At 42.9% G+C, this 19,699-nt stretch overlaps 1 protein-coding gene across 1 annotated transcript in view; it reads left to right on the forward strand.

Annotated features, from left to right (window-relative positions):
* The first annotated feature begins 5,703 nt into the window (after positions 1-5,703).
* Positions 5,704-19,699, forward strand: part of pamr1b (peptidase domain containing associated with muscle regeneration 1b) — an 80,658-nt gene continuing 66,662 nt past the window's right edge. The window contains exon 1 of the mRNA XM_061969970.1: positions 5,704-5,875. Coding sequence (XP_061825954.1) covers positions 5,716-5,875 — 160 coding nt within the window. The 5' untranslated portion in view covers positions 5,704-5,715. The remainder of the gene's footprint in view (positions 5,876-19,699) is intronic.

The raw sequence follows: 19,699 nt of genomic DNA on the forward strand, positions 1-19,699 counted from the left end.
TGCTGTGGTGGATTGGCCTCAGCCATCTTCTAAAACGGAGTTGCGGAGATTTCTCGGCTTCGCTGGATTTTACCGACGCTTCATCCAGGACTTCAGCCGGATTGCCGCACCACTCCATGCCCTCACCTCTCCTAAAGGTTTTTTTGTCTGGTCTCATACTGCTAACAAGGCTTTCGAAGAGCTGAAGAAGAGATTCATCTCCGCCCCTGTCCTCGTCCACCCTGACTTGGACGTTGCCTTTCTTGTGGAGGTGGACGCTTCAGATTCCGGGATTGGAGCTGTACTTTCTCAACGCTTTAAGATTGACAATCTCATTCACCCAGTTGCATTTTTTTCCAGACGCCTATCCCTGGCAGAGCGGAACTACGACGCTGGGAACAGAGAACTGTTGGCGGTCCACGAAGCTCTTGCCGAATGGAGACACTGGTTGGAGGGGGCTCGTCACCAGTTCCAGATCCTAACTGACCACAGCAATCTCCTCCACATCCGCTCTGCCAGGAGGCTGAATAATCGACAGGCAAGATGGCAACAATTTTTCTCCCGCTTCGACTACTTGCTGTCTTTCAGACCCGGATCCAAGAACGCTAAGGCGGACGCTCTCTCCAGAGTGTTTATGGAGGAACCTTCTGAGCGCCCAGTGGATGTCCCCATTCTTCCTCCCTCTCGCATTGTGGGGATGGTTTCCTGGAAAGTGGAGGAACTTGTTAAAACTGCACTGTGCTCCAATCCAGGACCTGGGGGTGGACCACCCAACAAGCTCTTTGTCCATCAGGAACTGCGATCCAGAGTCCTGGATTGGGGCCACTCTAGCCTGTTTTCCTGCCATCCTGGATTCCAAAGAACCCTTTCACTGCTTCGTAGACGCTTCTGGTGGCCATCCATGGCCAGAGACACGCGTGAGTTTATCGCAGCATGTTCTTCTTGTGCCCGCAGCAAGGCATCACACAGACCCCCAGCTGGTCTCCTTCACCCGCTCCCCATCCCTGCCCGCCCTTGGTCACACATCGCCTTGGATTTCATCACTGGATTTCCAGCCTCCAGAGGTAACACTACCATATTAACCATTGTAGACCGATTCTCCAAAGCAGCCCATTTCATTCCTCTTGGCAAACTACCTTCTGCTTCGGAGACGGCTGACCTCCTCACACTTCACGTCATCAAATTGCATGGTATCCCGGTAGACATTGTGTCTGATCGGGGCCCCCAGTTTTCTTCACAAGTCTGGAGAGCCTTTTGTAAGGGGATTGGGGCCTCGGTCAGTCTCACTTCGGGATACCACCCCCAGAGCAACGGGCAGGCTGAAAGGGCGAACCAGAGCGTGAAGACCATGCTCCGCTGCGTCGCCAGTAAGAAGCCCACTACCTGGAGCAAGTTCCTTCCTTGGGTGGAATACTCCTACAACTCCTTGAGGAGCTCCGCTACCGGTATGTCACCTTTTGAATGTTCTTTGGGCTATCAACCCCCCTTGTTTCCCCAGCAAGAATTGGAGATTGCAGTGCCCTCTACTAAGGCCCACATAAGGAAGTGTCAGAGGGTGTGGAGAGCCGCTCGAGCAGCCTTAGAGAAGGCTTCTGCAAAGATGTGCCGCAACGCCAACCGTCATCGCGTCCCGGCTCCATCCTATCGGCCGGGCCAGCAAGTCTTGTTATTGGCCAAGGACCTTAATCTTCAGGTACCTTCTAAGAAGTTAGCACCCCGTTACGTTGGTCCATTCCCCATCATCTCTATAATTAACCCCGTATCTGTCAAGCTAGCTCTCCCACCCTCGGTTAAGAGACACTCGGTAGTACATGTTTCACAGATAAAACCGGTAGCGGAGAGCGCTCTGTCTCCCCCTGTCCCTGCCCCCCCTCCCTCTAGGTTCCTGGAAAATGGAGATCAGGTTTGGACGGTTAAAGAAATCCTCAGGGTCCGTCGACAGGGTAGGGGGCTTGTGTATCTGGTCGACTGGGAGGGTTATGGACCAGAGGACAGGTCTTGGGTACCAGCCTCCTATCTTGCCGATCCCTCACTTCTAGAGGATTTCTACCGCGCCAATCCTGATGCTCCCCGGCGCTCGTCGGGTGCCTCGCCTAAGGGGGGAGGTACTGTCACGGCGCGGATTCGAACCCGTGTCTCTCTTAATTCTGAGTGTCACAATTCCTCTTCTGGCTGCTCGCTCGGACACGCCCCCGCTCACGCTGGGCAGCAACAAGGCTGCAGGCAATCACTCATCATCACACCTGGGCTTGACGAGAGGGAGCGGCATAAAGAGACAGCGAAGCCAGGAGACCTTTGCCAGAACGTAGCCAATCTCACCTGAGTAAGCATCACGTCTGGCACCTCTCCCTCGTTCCTTGCTCGCCTTCATTGTGCTCTTCCTCGTTCCTGTTTTGATGTCTTTTGTGTCTTCCACAGTGTTTTCCGCGATCGTGTCTTGCCTCACGACCTCCTCCCGGATTGTTGCTTGCCTTCCCCGATCCTTGACCACTGTTTGGACCCTGACATCGTTGCCTCTCTCCAGCCCCCGACTGCTTGCCTTCCTGCTGACTACCCCTTCGCCTTCCCCTTTGGATTCGACGAAAGATACATCCAACACGCACCGACAACACCCTCTGGTAAATTATACATTGTTAATTCCACACATAGTCTGCATTCACTCACTAGTGGTAGCATACACTTCCCACACATTCATCAAAGGTTTAAATAAACCTTCAAAAACGCAGTTCTGCCTTGGTGTCGCCTCCTTCCCTTTGCCTAGTATACAACAAAATAATCATGTTCCCCGAGGCCTTTTTTTTCCCTTCTTCATCACTGATTATTACTCATTGCAGACTTCATGAGAGCCATCAAACATAATAAAACTTCACTTACTGTGCAATGTCTGCTGTCATTATGATGTCGACTGCTGGGATGTTCATATATATTCCCATTTAGATGGGAATATATGATATTCCTCACGAAGAAACGAGTGGGGGAGGGAGGCACCAAGCGTCTTTTTGTGTTGTTCTCGCCATTTCCGGGCCCTAAATGGCTGTCGAAGTGTGCCTACTTGCCGGAATACCTCCTCAGACTTCTTCTGTCCAGGTGAGATGCAAGTTTTATGATCTACAATAAACTTGCAGGAATCAAGGAAGCGAGAAAGCAGCAGACTGCTCAATGATGTATTCATAGGGACACATGGCATGGATCACGGCGCCATTAACAGTCTATCTCCGTTAGTGCTTAAAATAACAATCTCACCAATACTTGGTTAACATTCAAGTCACAAAATGTAAATGGAGTATTGTTGGCGGTTTTTGAATGGTTATTTATTGGATTTGATGGGCAAAATAGAGGACCTCCCATTGGCTCCGCTGTAATCTGGTTTTTATTTATCTCAATTTGTAAGTTAGAATGCATAAAAAAAAAAAATCCATCCATTGTCATGTCTTTCATAATCATTGTGAACAATAGGCAAAATTCCCCAGCGGTGGTGGCAGCAGAGTTTGCAGCAACAGCATTGGCAGACTCTGCAAAGCCGGCGGGTAGTTTCTCTCGCAGGACTTCCCAGACCTATGAGATGTACCACGTTGAGAGCCTGCAGAAATTGACCAAGCAGGAGCTGGTCCAGTACTACCCGTAGGAAGAGGAGAACAACCAGCTGAGGCGTGCAATGGAGTCATTGGTCTTGCTTGTAGAAGGCTCCCTGGAACTGCTCTGGGAGCGGGAGCTGGAGAGACTGATGGCCAAAAACATGGATGGCCTGGGGAGGACTATTGACAGGTTACCAGCAACTATAGGACGAGACTCTTGTCAGCGGGGCTCGGTTGGTAGAGCAGCCGTGCCAGTAACTTTAGGGTTCCAGGTTCGATCCCCGCTTCCACCATCCTAGTCACTGCCGTTGTGTCCTTGAACAAGATACTATACCCACCTGCTCCCAGTGCCACGCACACTGGTTTAAATGTAACTTAGATATTGGGTTTCACTATGTAAAGCCCTTTGAGTCACTAGAGAAAAGTGCTATATAAACATAATTCCCTTCACTTCACTTGTCAGTCTAGGGTACATCATTGACGTACAGAATCAGTCAAAGCCATTCTTTCTCTATCTGGACTTGAGTTGTTTGTTGAGAATGATGGGTTTCTTGTTTTGTGGCAACAGAATGGTGTCTCTTTAGTGTATAATTTTTTATTTTCTGGTTTTCGAAATGTTAAACTGTTTGGCGCCACATTTCAAAGCAGCGTCCACTTTCCAAGCTTGGCAGGGAAACAGTATCTTGATTCTTTAATGTATGGAAAAATGATCAATTAGGAATCTTTAAAGTCATTGGACTTCTCCAACATGTTTTCTTCAACCAAGGAAAATACATTTTCTCTTCAACAAATCCTGCGCTGTAGTCAAGCACATTTTAATTTTTAATTCTAAACATTTAATGTGGTTAGAGGGTGAGTATTAGAGATGCGCGGATAGGCAATTATTTCATCCGCAACCGCATCACAAAAGTCGTCATCCATCCGCCATCCACCCGAACCAACATTTTATCAAAACCACACCCGCCCGCCATCCGCCGAACTCAATATAGGTTAGACATGGGCTTATTTGGTATAACCTATAGGTAACGTAGACTAATTCGTTTAACATATCCAACCGTATGTCTACTTACTTTTTTTTTTGTTAGCACTATGCAGGAATAAAATGGCATCTACAGTGCCAGGATTCATGCGAGAGCGCCTGGCCTCTAAAATGCGCCCTGCTGCACTGAAGGAGCGCTCACTTGCGCCACATGTTGCTGGGACGCGATGCCATCTTTTTTTTTTTCTTCTTCTTCTTCTGTTGTGTTGTGCTGCAGTGCCTGATGAATAATTGACTGTTTCAAAGAGTGCTACTCGTTTTTCGTATGTGGGTAACAACATTTAACTATGTATATATATTTCCGAATTGGTTCAACCGCCAACCGCCCGCATCTATTTAAAATTTTCTATTTTTACCCGCCCGACCCGCGGTTTATCCACGGACTCCGCGGTTGTGTCTGCAAACCGCGCATCTCTAGTGAGTATATTATTTTTGGAATATTTTGGAAAGAACATGACTTTTATGCAAAGCGACCAAGATAACTGAAACTTTGGAGGATGATCGAACATAGACTGAAGTTTAAGCTCAGAATATTTCTTTAAATCATGGGTTCTGTTTTCACCTTGTGTTATGAGGAAATAAACACAATGTTATTTTGTGTAACGTGGTGCACTCTAACACCTGTTATCAGAATCAGAACACTGCTGAGCTTGAATTGCACTGACTAAGATGTTTCAGACTGCTCAAGTAGTCCACCAGACGTGAATTCCATCACATCATTTGGTGCAGTGCTCGACATACAGTTATTATGTGTGAGAGTGTGTGTGTCTTTGTATCTGTGAATGGCAACCACAGTGAGTTTAGGACAAAAGGCCGGTGGATGCATTCATTCAAGAGTAATGCTTGTGGTACTGGAACTGGAGTTTTGGAAGTCTGAACTGTAACCTGAGGCCAAGGATAATGAGAGAGGCAAGGAGACTGAGGGAGAAATGAGAGAGAGAGAGAGAGAGAGAGAGAGAGAGAGAGAGAGAGAGAGAGAGAGAGAGAGAGAGAGAGAGAGAGAGAGAGAGAGAGAGTGAGAAAGAGAGAGAGAATTGGAAGAAGGGGGCGGGAAGCATTGGAGGAGTTTAGGATGGTGATGTCAGCTGAGTTCAGAAAGTAAACAGAGTTCCAGACTGCAGCATGCTGTTGGCGGATCCAGAACTACAGCTGGGGCAAACCAACTGGGGGTCCCACGCAATTCCCTGGACTAGCACACTCACCAGTGGGAGGGAAGGCAGGTTCCTCTTCATTTCCCTTCTCTTCCTCATCTTCGTACCTCAAGGGACATCCTGGCCCCACAGTAAGAGAAGTTTACTTCTACAGTTCTCCCCTTTCTCTTGGGGGTGCTTCCTTTGTTCTCAAATGGCCAACATCTCTCCCTCTCTCCTAATCCAATCTTTTAATCCCTTAAGAGCAGAAAAGCAAGACATGCAAAAGAAATCCCAAAGAAAGCACTTTTCTTAACAGAAACTGACATAGTCTGGTTATCGTTCAATATTGTCTCTTGGATAGTTGAGGTAAAAAGCAAGGTTTCTTCTTTGCTTTATACAAAATACATTGATGATGTTGTTGAGCTTGTTTATGGACTTTTGGATACTCAAGAACAGACACACATTCCTTCAGGTCTACCACTGCTCACATTTGGCAACAATCCTCCTTTGTTCAGCAATTTCTCTTTGAAAGTCAAAGGTTGTTTTTGAGGAGCTGTTAAAAAATAGCCTTGATGTGTTTACCCTAAATGACCGCGTGCATTTCTGCAGGAAGTGGAGAGTCCGATTCGACCATGTTGACTGCGATAATGTCTGCGCTCCTCTTTGCAAAACTCTCAAAGAGTCAATATACTCTGAAGTCATGCTGTAGGAGTTCCCTTTTCATGAATTGTTGTCATCTGAGTCACCCTGGAGACGGCTTGTTGCATAATCGGGTGTAATTATCCGATGATGGATTCTTTCTAGGGCAGCACGGTGGAAGAGGGGTTGGTGCGTCTGCCTCACAATACGAAGGTCCTGAGTAGTCGTGAGTTCAATCCCGGCCTCGGGATCTTTCTGTGTGGAGTTTGCATGTTCTCCCCGTGACTGCGTGGGTTCCCTCCGGGTACTCCGGCTTCCTCCCACCTCGAAAGACATGCACCTGGGGATAGGTTGATTGGCAACACTAAATTGGCCCTAGTGTGTGAATTTAAGTGTGAATATTGTCTGTCTATCTGTGTTGACCCTGCGATGAGGTGGTGACTTGTCCAGGGTCCGCCCGATTGTAGCTGAGATAGGCTCCAGCGCCCCCCGCGACCCCGAAGGGAAATAAGCGGTAGGAAATGGATGGATGGATTCTTTCTATGGTGTAAATACAAACGTAGATATTTTTATTTATTCATGTCTCTGCATGTTGTCAGGTCCCAAATGGTTGATTCCCAAGTGTGGGAATCAACAGCCATAAAACCTGAAGAATAAAGTTAGCGGAATTGTTCTTTTAGAGCAGGGGTGTCAAACTCATTTTAGATCGGGGCCCACATGGAGAAAAATCTACTCCCAAGTGGGCCAGACTGGTAAAATCACGGCAATTTCAAGACAACTTCCGATTGTTTTCTTTGCTTAAAAATAGAACTAGCACATTCTGAAAATGTACAAATAATAATGTTGTTGTTTTTTTACACTATTTTGTTTTACACTTACATGTTGCAATTCTCTGCGATGAGGTGGCGACTTGTCCAGGGTGTACCCCGCCTTCCGCCCGATTGTAGCTGAGATAGGCTCCAGCGCCCCCCGCGACCCCAAAGGGAATAAGCGGTAGAAAATGGATGGATGTTGCAATTCTATCTTTATTTGTCGTTATTTATACTTTCTGAATAAATTGTGTGATAATGTTCATCGGTCAACTCATTTGGTGTTAATTTTCAATCTATCAAGATAAAAAAAATTGTATCAAAATCAAATTACAGGATGTTTTTTATGTAGTTTGCTCATTTTCCTCGACTGGTGCACTAACATCATGTTTCAGTTTCAGTTTGTTTCGAACATGCATACGATACAATGTTATGCATCACACAGTTCCAGTCGTTTCATTACAGCACGTCCGAAAAGGAGTAAGAAGAAGCAGAACTTATTTAATCCTACCTCTTTTCATACCATAACTATTTTATCCAATTTCCTTGTTATCTGTAACAGAACAGTGAACAGATAAATCATAATTAAATAATGTACCACAGCAAACATACAAATATTAAATACCGTATTTTTCGGACTATAAGTCAGTTTTTTTCATAGTTTGGCCGGGCTCCAGTGCAACTTATATGTATTTTTCCTTCTTTATTATGCATTTTCGGCAGGTGCGACTTATACTCCGGTGCGACTTATACTCCGAAAAATACGGTACATGTGGTTTATCATTATTTTTTTTACACATGTAGCATTATCTACAAAGATACAAAGAATTGCTATTGCAGCATCTAGTGGACACATTTAGAACAGCAGTTTCTTTCATTCAAAAATGTTCGCTCATTTTATACTTAGCAAACTCATCCTGCGGGCCGGATAAAACCTGTTCGCGGACCTGATCTGGCCCACTGGCCGTACGTTTGACACCCCTGTTTTAGAGAAATATTGTGGCTCACTATGGAAAAATGTTTCTCCAATGCGGTATATTGCGCTCTTATATACGATATGTCTTACATACTTTATATATATCATTTATCAAAGTGCATAATTGGGTGATATGACACTTCATTAGTGGTTTCCTAGCAGGGAGAGAGGTTTATTGAGAGCAATCTGCAGGATGAGCCTATGCTCAGATGTGTTACCCACAGAGGTCCCCCGGGAGTTTCCCCCTTTTCCATGATGGCTAAATCACTCTGACCTCAAAATACCAGGCAGCTGCTGCTGTGGAGACCATGTAAAAGGAACTGCACACTCACAGCTTCTATTCAAACTATTTTTCCACAATGTGTCATGGTTAAAAAAAAAAAGGCACCTTTTTGACTTGAGGAAATCATTTCATTATGTAAATATACTGTATACTGTAACTGTGTAATGTCACCCGCTTGGCAGGGCCCAGTTTGGAGGGTTTTTTTTTTTTTTTTTTTTTTTTTTTGCACAGCAGCAATTTCTCCCTAATTGTGACACAAGGGAGAAATTGCATGTACTGTATACCATATTACATCAATTATCAATCACTCCACATAATCAAGTAAAAAAGGAAAGATGTCAGAGTGGGGGGCTATTCCAAATGCTGTCACACCCACACACACATGCCGCTGGGTTTGGTGCCTTGCCCAGGTGCACCATGGCGCGGTTGAGGAAGTGAGCCAATAGGGCTTGAAAGTGTGACGTGGAAAAGCATTGCATTCTGGGTCTTGCTGGAGTCTGAATAGCTCATTTACATGGCAAAATACAAGTCTCTGTGCTTAAGTCTTGTTCTTTTCTTTAACTACAATTGTTGTCATGATCGTTTCAAGAAAAAAAAAAAGATTTGGTGCGATATTTGTCATTTTAAGCATTAAAGCAAAGCTGGAGGAAATTGAGTCAGTGAGCTAATAAAAAGACGACGAATAACCTGGAAAGCAGCCATGAGAGGATCAAATTTGATTGACAGTGCTGTGAATTGTATTTCATTGGTTATTTCGAGAGGCAATGTTGACAGTACATGAATGAGAATAATGGTTATAATAAAAAGTAAACCTATTCATTAAGTGCATACACTCACATCCGAGGGTCCGTGACCCCTGGGGGTGAGAGGCGAGGGGATGGGCGTGTTGATCCAATTATCAACAGTATCGATACAAAGAGCAGTATTGGTATTGGATTGACACCAACGTGATGATGTAGATATTTTTTGGTTCTATGTTTATTTTCACAAATAATTATTGTTTAATGCCCATGTTATATATATATATATATATATATATATATATATATATATATATATATATATATATATCTGTCGTCAGATGAAACAAAAATTGAGCTGTTTGGCCACAATATCGAACACAATGTTTGGAGGAGAAAAGGTGAGGCCTTTAATCCCAGGAACACCAATTCCTACCGTCAAGCATGGTGGTGGTAGTATTATGCTCTGGGCCTGTTTTGCTGCCAATGGAACTGGTGCTTTACAGAGAGTAAATGGGACAATGAAAAAGGAGGATTACCTCCAAATTCTTCAGGACAACCTCAAATCATCAGCCCGGAGGTTGGGTCTTGGGCGCAGTTGGGTGTTCCAACAGGACAATGACCCCAAACACACGTCAAAAGTGGTAAAGGAAAGGCTAAATCAGGCTAGAATTAAGGTTTTAGAATGGCCTTCCCAAAGTCCTGACTTAAACGTGTGGACAATGCTGAAGAAACAAGTCCATGTCAGAAAACCAACAAATTTTAGCTGAATTGCACCAATTTTTTTCAAGAGGAGTGGTCAAAAATTCAACTAGAAGCTTGTGGATGGCTACCAAAAGTGCTACCAAATATTAACATTGCTGTATGTATACTTTTGACCCAGCAGATTTGGTCACATTTTCAGTACACCCATAATAAATTCATAAAAGAACCAAACTTCATGAATGGTTTTTGTGACAAAGAAGTATGTGCTCCAATCACTCTATCACAAAAAAATGAGAGTTGTAGAAAATTATTGGAAACTCAAGACAGCCATGACATTATGTTCTTTACAAGTGTATGTAAACTTTTGACCACAACTGAGATATATGGCAGAGGGGTTAGTGTGTCTGCCTCACAATACAAAGGTCCTGAGTAGTCCTGGGTTCAATCCCAGGCTCGGGATCTTTCTGTGTGGAGTTTGAATGTTCTCCACGTGACTGCGTGGGTTCCCTCCGGGTACTCCGGCTTCCTCCCACCTCCAAAGACATGCACCTGGGGATAGGTTGATTGGCAACACTAAATTGGCCCTAGTGTGTGAATTTAAGTGTGAATGTTGTCTGTCTATCTGTGTTGGCCCTGTGATGAGGTGGCGATTTGTCCAGGGTGTACCCCGCCTTCTGCCCAAAATGCAGCTGAGATAAGCTCCAGTACCTCCCGCGAACCCAAAAAGGGACAAGCGGTAGAAAATGGATGGATGGACATATATATATATATATATATATATATATATATACATAATCGTTTATGGTCAGTGTGTATACATTACTCACAGAGAATCAATAGGTACACCAGGCTGCCAAATAATTTGCAGTCCTTAATTTGACACCACCTGACATACAAGATACATGTGAGCAAACAAATAACATACATTTTCTCAAACTCACATATTGGCACTCAGCGTGACACCATGATGCTGAGACAGAACACGGCGTGCAGGTAAGTATGCTAGTTTAAATATCTTTGCAACAACAACAACGTGCAAGTATGCAAAAGATGGCAACACTTTGCAAACCACAATCACAACAAAACAGCTACACACTAAGATAGTGATAGTCAACAAGTGCGTGTCCTAATAACCAAGCGGAGGCAGGAGTGTCAATCAGCGCTCCACACTGGCTGTGACAAGGCAGGGGAAGCGCACGGGAAGTGGAAAAACAGGGAGGAAGGAGCGCTGACACTAACTAAACACTGCGAAATAATACATAAACCCCCGGTGATGTCAACTTGTGAGCAGTGTAGGGCGGGGATTGGGAGCAAAGTGGTCACACCTGGTGTCGAGCACAAACAAATATTGAAGCGTCCTGACAGAAGCACACTGTTTTCAAACTTTAATACGATCATCCAACAGCACACCTGTTCTCAATTCGTCACTAGGCCGATTTAAGGTTCTTCTATTCAACCCTTGTGTAATGTTCATATTGTTGTTACTCAGCCAGCGTTTGTGGGTCTGATGGACCCGTTGCATTGTGTGGTTTTTAATGCCTCACAATCAAACACTTTTATGTTAAAATACTGAACAGATGTTTACCTTATCCCAATAAACATCTGTTCAGTATTTTAACATAAAAGTGTTTGAGTGTGAGGCATTAAAAGCCACAAAATGCAACGGGTTCATCAGACCCACAAACGCTGGCTGAGTAACAACAATATGAACGTTGCAAGGAAAATTTATTTGCCAGTTTCTGCACCCCACAGGGATTCTTCTTTTGTGTTTCTCCCACACAAGGTTGCGACATTGTTTGTCAACACTGTCTGCTCTCATTTTCTCGCACATTTGACCCTCTGATGTTCTGTGTACCTACACTCTGTCCTCCTCCTGTATAGGCCTGCTGTGTGTGTGTGTGTGTGTGTGTGTGTGTGTGTGTGGGTGGGTGGTTGGGTGCGTGTGGTACACAGAACATCAATTTCCACACTTCTATTAGCCCCGGTCCAGTGGACTTGGACATCTTATATGTAATAGAAATGTGTAGGGGGGGTGTATGGTGTGTGTTCATTAAATATGTATTCTGATATATGTTCTTCACAGAAAATTATCCAAAGTCAGTGAGTCTCAGTTTGAAAAATTAATTAATTGTATCATTTTTTTTTATAAAAAATGAAAACGGGTCCCACAGACCCGAACACCACACAAGGGTTAAGTGCTGGATAGTTGTATTGTGTTACTTTTTGCTTTTGTGCTGCCTTACCTGGCTGCCACTACGTACTCTGCACTACCCTGATGTTTTATACCTTTTGTTATTTTTACCAGGTTAATTCAACTTTTTTTACCTGCACGTCGCCTACCGTCTCTGTATTTTGGGGATCACGACACATTCAAATGCGTAACCCTGACAACAATTCCTCATCCTTGCGGCGGACCCTAGAAAATGCCGCCCTGTTGTTCTATACTGCTAGCTACTAATGTATTTATCTACTAGAAATAATATAACACATGATGATGCAAAGTAACACAGGGAATGTTTAAAGTTGAACCCAGCAATGAGAGGAAAATGTCAAACTTGATAACTGTTGCAAATGCCACTGATAGCAGGGTGCACATGCAGACTTCAATTATGCAAATTGCAACTCTCGAGGCAGTCATGTTTTGTTATAAATGTCATCTGATGCAAAAGGCAATTTTCTAGCTTAGTAGAGAGCAGCTTGTAAATAGTGGCAGATTTAAAGTTGGGTGCAAGCTACACAATATCTATTATTAATTATCATTAATCATTTCTTATCAAGAAAATGTGATTAAAATGAAATTACAATCTATAATGGAGCATGTATATATTGGTTAGCTGGACCAGACTTAACAACCTGAAAAGAAGAACACATTTTTTGTCGCCAACAAAGGTCAGGGTTCTAAGGTCGTTTGACGTCATGTCGACACGTAGTGCCTTCCAGGTCAGCCTGGACTGATCCATGAAGCAAAACGGCTCATTTCCATGACCACTTCCTGGCATGTTCAGCAATGATGTCATCGTCTGTATTTATTTTTCAAAGGTATGCAGCTGATCTACTGTCTGCTTTTTATAATCGGATCCTTGTGTTGTGTGGCACAGGCCTCGGTGGAGAATGTGACGATGAGTCTTATTTCTATGGCTTTATCAAATTTTCGTAGAGAGTTTCCAAAATCTGGAAGAGGAAAAGCAAACACCACTTACAAAATCCACAGCAGCACACACGTGATCTGCAGCCAAGATGAAGTGGAAACAATCAGAGGGGGGGGAAGAGATATTTTTAGGAAAGATTGCACGATGTTGAGATGAGTTTGTGTTTATTTTGAACATGCATGCAACGTAATAATCACAATTTCCAGTATCTCTAGTCAACATGTTCGAAAAGGAGTAGGTTTAGTAGTTTATTTAATCCTACCCATGTTCCTTTACATAGCAGTTGCTAAAACTTTTGTTCACTTCCTGTTCTCAAAGTACCGTATTTTTCGGAGTATAAGTCGCACCTGCAGAAAATGCATAATAAAGAAGGAAAAAAACATATATAAATCGCACTATAGCCCGCCCAAACTATGAAAAAAAACTGCGACTTATAGTCCGAAAAATACGGTATTCAATTCAGTAATAACAATAAAAAATAAATAAAAAATAAATAAATAAATAATAATTATTGAAATAAGTTATATTTCATATGGTGAGATAAGTACAATTATCTAGAACAGGGGTGTCAAACTCAAATACAGAGTGGGCCAAAATTTAAAACTGAACAAAGCCGCGGGCCAAGGTTGAACAAATTAACCTTTTAATAGGGACCCAAACAAGTTTTGCATTAAATATTGAACAAGCAAGGCTTATATAACTTTATAGTGACATGCAAAATCGAGTTTCAAATAATAATAATAATAATTAACAAATATTAATGGCATATCAAATACAATTTAAATAAAAATTGAATGCCTCTTTTCTATGTGCAGCCTTCTGAGGTAAATATCAACATTAACTTTTTCCACAGGCTAATAAATTTGAAAATAAAATAATGAATAAACCAACCATTCAGGACTTTAAACTGCTCAGTTCGCAACACACTGATCTAATCTGATGTGCCCAAGCCAGATACCTGCCATCTTTTCTTGGATGCTAATTCATTAATGTCGGGCTTTGAGCTGAAGCTTCCCTCATTATCGAACAAAGGTGTTCATCAGACATTATTTCTCGTATTCCACAGTCTTGGGGGTGTGCCTTACAGGCACTGCTTTTAACGTCCTCTACGAGCTGACGTCACATCCGCTTTTCATCCCTTCTAACAACATGCCCGCCCAGTCTCAAGATATGAGCGGCTCCTGTACGCACACACACGTAAATGCAAAGCATACTTCATCAACAGCGATACAGGTTACACTGAGAGTGGCCGTATAAGTAACTTTAACATTGTTACAAATATACACCACACTGTGAATCCACACCAAACAAGAATGACAAACACATTTTGGGAGAACAGCCGCACAGTAACACAACATAAACACAACAGAACAAATACCCAGTACCCTTTGCAGCACTAACTCTTCCGGGACGCTACAATATACACCCCCGCTACCTCCATACCCCGCCGCCACCCCACTCCACACACACACACACACACACACACACACACACACACACACACACACACACACACACACACACACACACACACACACACACACACACACACACACACACACACCTTCTAGCGTGCCGGAAGAGTTAGTGCTGCAAAGGATTCTGGGTATTTGTTCTGTTGTGTTTATGTTGTGTTACTGTGCGGATGTTCTCCCAAAATGTGTTTGTCATTCTTGTTTGGTGTCGATTCCCAGTGTGGCGTATATTTCTAACAACATAATGTTACATTTACAGTTGGGTGTTTCAACAGGACAACGACCCCAAACACACGTCAAAAGTGGCAAAGGAATGGCTAAATCAGGCTACAATTAAGGTTTTAGAATGGCCTTCCTAAAGTCCTGACTTAAACGTGTGGACAATGCTGAAGAAACAAGTCCATGTCAGAAAACCAACACATTTAGCTGAACTGCACCAATTTTGTCAAGAGGAGTGGTCAAAAATTCAACCAAGCTTGCCAGAAGCTTGTGAATGGCTCCCAAAAGTGCCTTATTGCAGTGAAACCTGTCAAGGGACATGTAACCAAATATTAACATTGCTGTATGTATACTTTTGACCCAGCATATTTGGTCACATTTTCAGTAGACCCATAATAAATTCATAAAAGAACCAAACTTCATGAATGTTTTTTGTGATCCAATCACTCTATCACAAAAAAATAAGAGTTGTAGAAATTATTGGAAACACATGACAGCCATGGCATTATGTCCTTTACAAGTGTATGCAAACTTTTGACCACGATTGTACCACCTGGGGTTTGATTTATTACACTTCTGCGTCTCATTTGCAAGTATTCTAGAATATACTTTGTATGCAGTTGCAATTCCAAGACGTTAGATGGCAGTAGTGTATATGTTATGGTGTGTTACCGAGCTAGGAAGTATTATCAGAATCAGAATCTTTTTTTTTTTTTGCCGAATACAAATAAACAAAGGCATTTGTCTGGTGTATTGGTGTAAAAACAACTAACGTGAGGAGTAAAGCCAAAATAGAAAGAACTTAGGTAAAATGAAATTTAAGAAACAATTGACAATAAAAAAAATAGAATATTTTTATAAAACATAATTACAAAAAAAAACAAACACACAAAATGTACCAAAGTTGCAATGGGGTGCAAGTAAGTAATAAAGTAAGTAATAAAGTCAGGAAACTGTTTCAGCCTTCACATTGTTGGGATGTTTTGTGACTGTGGGGCTGATGAGAGTTGTGTTATGTGGAAGGAGAGGGACGGGCAGGGACATTGTTGATTAGTCTGATAGCAGAGGGAAAGAAACTGTTTTTGAGTCAATAGGTTTTGTCCCTGATGGACTGCAGCCTTCTGACCAGAGGGAAGGGTCTCAAACAGTCCATGTGCTGGGTGAGAGGGGTCGGCCCACCTCAGGGTCCTGGAGGCGTACAGATTAGATTGCAGCCGTTTAACTTCTCTGCAGAGAGGATGATTCGTTTTAGTCTCATGCACTTGTCTGTAGCTGTGGTGCTGCATACCAGACTGTGATGTAAGAGTGTGCCATCATGGTCATTTGCAACTTGAACTTCTTCATCTGCCGCAGAAAGTACATTCTCTGCTGTCCTTTTGTGATGAGGGAGGTGATGTTCAGCTCCCACTTGAGATCCTTGGTGATTGTTGTCCCCTGGAAGTGGAAAGACTCCACAGTAGACACCGTGAGATCACCAATGACGATGCAGCTGCGGATTGCAGTGTTTTTTTCTAAAGTCCTCAACCATCTCCACTGTCTTCCCCACCAGAGATGAGTCCAATGAGGGTGGTGTCGTCTGAAAACTTGAGGAGGTTGACAGACTGGTGACTGGAGGTGAAGCTGTTGGTATACAGGGAGAAGTTTTGGCTTGTGCAGCCCTTTGAGACACTTGTGATTTAGGGCTATATAAATAAACATTGATTGATTGATTGATTGATTGATTGAGAAGAGCAGAAGGGAAAGAAAGCAGCTTTGAGGGGAGTGCTAATGATCCTGCTGTCCGATACATTCTTCCCCAGCTTCACCTGCTGTCTCCTGTCAGACCGGAAGTCTTTGATTTACCAGCTGATGGGGTCATGCACGGTTAGCTGAAAGAGCCTGTCCTGGAGCAGCGTATTGTTTTGAAAGCAGAGCTAAAGTCCACAAAACCGATCCTGACGCACGTTTCTGCTGAGTCCAGATGCTTGTGGATGGAGTGGATGGCCAATTTGACAGCAGACCTGTTTTCTCAGTAGGTGAACTGTAGGGGCTCCATGAGGAGGTCAGTAATGTCTTTGGGGTGTTTAAGGTGCTCAAAAGACTTAATCACCCCACAGGTCAGGGCGAAGGGTCTGTAGTCATTAAGTCCAGTGATCATTTGTATTTTTGGGACACTAATGACGGTGGTGGACTAGAAACAGGCTGGCACGTGGCATGTCTCCAGTGAGGTGTTAAAGATGTTCGCAAAGACTGGAGACCGCTGACAATCACATTGCTTCAAGGCGGAGAGACAGAGTCTGGACCAATTGTTTTGCAGGGGGTTCTGCCTCTTGAAGATCGTGTTTCCATATCTTTCATTGACTGAAAGAGATGTCGCTGGAATAAGGTGTGTTTAGCATCCTCGGTGAAAACCAACCCTTCCCATCCAACATGAGAGATGTTGCAAAGAGATAACTGCCCAAAGATAGGTGTGCCAAGCTTGTGGCATCGTATTCAATAAGTCTTGAAGCTGTATATCCTGCCAAAGGTGCATACACAAAGTATTGAGCAAAGGCTGGGAATACTTATGTATATGTGATTTCCACTATGGACTGGACTCTCACAATATTATGTCAGACCCACTCGACATCCATTGCATTCGGTCTCCCCTAGAGGGGGGGGGGGTTACCCACATATGCGGTCCTCTCCAAGGTTTCTCATAGTCATTCACATCGACGTCCCACTGGGGTGAGTTTTTCCTTGCCCTTATGTGGGCTTTGTACCGAGGATGTCGTTGTGGCTTGTGCAGCCCTTTGAGACACTTGTGCTTTAGGGCTATATAAATAAACATTAAATGATTGATTGATTGATTTCTTAAGTTTTTATCTTTAATACATTTGCAAAATAAATAAAACAATACTTGAATACTTTCCGGATGCACTGTATGTGGCACAGCCAATGTAAATTAGCATTAAGCTAGCAAAGTTTTGTAAAAGTATAGCCTTACTGTACAGTCAAGCGTTTTCTATCGGCATACATGCTTTGTTGGCACTTACAATTGTAACATTAGCTTGAGAGGCAATACGATTAATGGCCTGATTTACTAAAGGTTTGCGTGTACTAAAACACGTGCAAACTTGATAGCACACGCAGACCTGATCTACTAAATGTGTGCAAAGTGGATTGCAATCCATTTTGCGTCTCTGTCTTTAATAATATGCACAATATAGGCTAATCCACAAACACCCACAATACTGGGAGGAGAAGATGCAAATATACTATACAGCACGCGCAATGTGATTTATCAACACCCATCACTGTTTTGTGAGTACTATTTTGCTTTTTATTTAGCACATACTACCTGACACGGACACACACGGTTGTGAGACAAGACAGACTGCAAAGACAGACGATGGACAGAGAATCTTCTGTAGCATGTGTGTGTTTTAACATATTTGGACAGTCAGAAAAAAAAAATACATATCATCTATTCAGCAATTTCATTTTATGGTGTTATAGCTGCTGGATGAGTTAGGGGCCTAATTCAAATTAGTTTCAATTGATGCATTTTATATGTCTTCTGTAATTGTATTTAATTGTTTTTAATTTAGGAAATACATTACTATAATATTTCTGCGTTTTAAAAAGCTGTCTTTCATTACGTATTTTCTGCCCACCGGCTGCCCTGTCTCTAATACTAGTAACTGTAGAATACCCGTGTTTCTGAGACATGTGAGTAGTACTCAGTCATTTTAACTTGAAAGTATTTGTACAAGTTTTCACTAGACAACTCACAACACAGCCTTCCGCAACATGTTCCTTCAAGTGAGCTATTAAAAATGAGCCCTAAATGCTACGTACCTGTTAAAAAGATGCTTGCAATCAGTTCCAAAAAACTTAAACACACAGCGTGGTTCATTTCCATGCAGTTTGTAATGAAGCACAAAGACATAACCCCTCGATGTCTGAAACGACTAGTCACAAAAATACAAGAAAACATGTTGTTAGCTAACAGTTAACTAATCTAATGCTTTAACACAAACCCCTAAAACAAGGTATGCTGTAAAAGTAAATGTACAATCGACAAAATCTTTAATTTAGACAAAATAATATACTGAACAAAAATATAAACACAACACTTGTGTTTTCCCATTTTTCAGGAGTTGAACTCAAAGATCTCAAACGTTTACAATATACACAAAATACATATTTCTCTCAAATATTGTTCACAAATCTGTGTAAATCTGTGCTGGTGAGCAACTCTTTTATGCCAAGAAAATCCAACACACCTCACAGGTGTGGCATATCAAGATGCTGATTAAACAGCATGATTATAGAACAGGTGTGCCTTAGGCTGCCCACGATAAAAGGCCACACTGAAATGTGTGCAGTTTTGCTTTATTGTGAGTCTGGGGGGATCAGAAAAGCAGTCAACATCTGGTGTGACCACCATTTGTCTCACACAGTGCAACACATCTCCTTTGTGGCCAAACAGCTCAATTTTTGTTTCATCTGACCACAGAACATTCCTCCAGAAGGTCTTATCTTTGTCCATGTGATGTCAGGGAAAACAAAAATTTTCCTGTTGGCCACAATACCCAACAATATGTTTTGTGGAGAAAAGGTGAGGCCTTTAATCCCAGGGGATTAAAGGCCAAGCATGGTGGTGGTAGCATTATGCTCTGGGCCTGTTTTGCTGCCAATGGACCTGGTGCTTTACAGAGAGTAAATGGGACAATGAAAAAGAAGGATTACCTCCAAATTCTTCAAGACAACCTAAAATCATCAGCCCGGAGGTTGGGTCTTGAGCGCAGTTGGGTGTTCCAACAGGACAATGACCCCAAACACACATCAAAAGTGGCAAAGGAATGACTAAATCAGGCTAGAATTAAGGTTTTAGAATGGCCTTCCCAAAGTCCTGACATAAACGTGTGGACAATGCTGAAGAAACAAGTCCATATCAGAAAACCAACACATTTAGCTGAACTGCAGCAATTTTGTCAAGAGGAGTGGTCAAAAA

This window comes from Nerophis lumbriciformis, linkage group LG10 (genome assembly GCF_033978685.3).
Source record: "Nerophis lumbriciformis linkage group LG10, RoL_Nlum_v2.1, whole genome shotgun sequence".
Lineage (NCBI taxonomy): Eukaryota > Metazoa > Chordata > Actinopteri > Syngnathiformes > Syngnathidae > Nerophis > Nerophis lumbriciformis.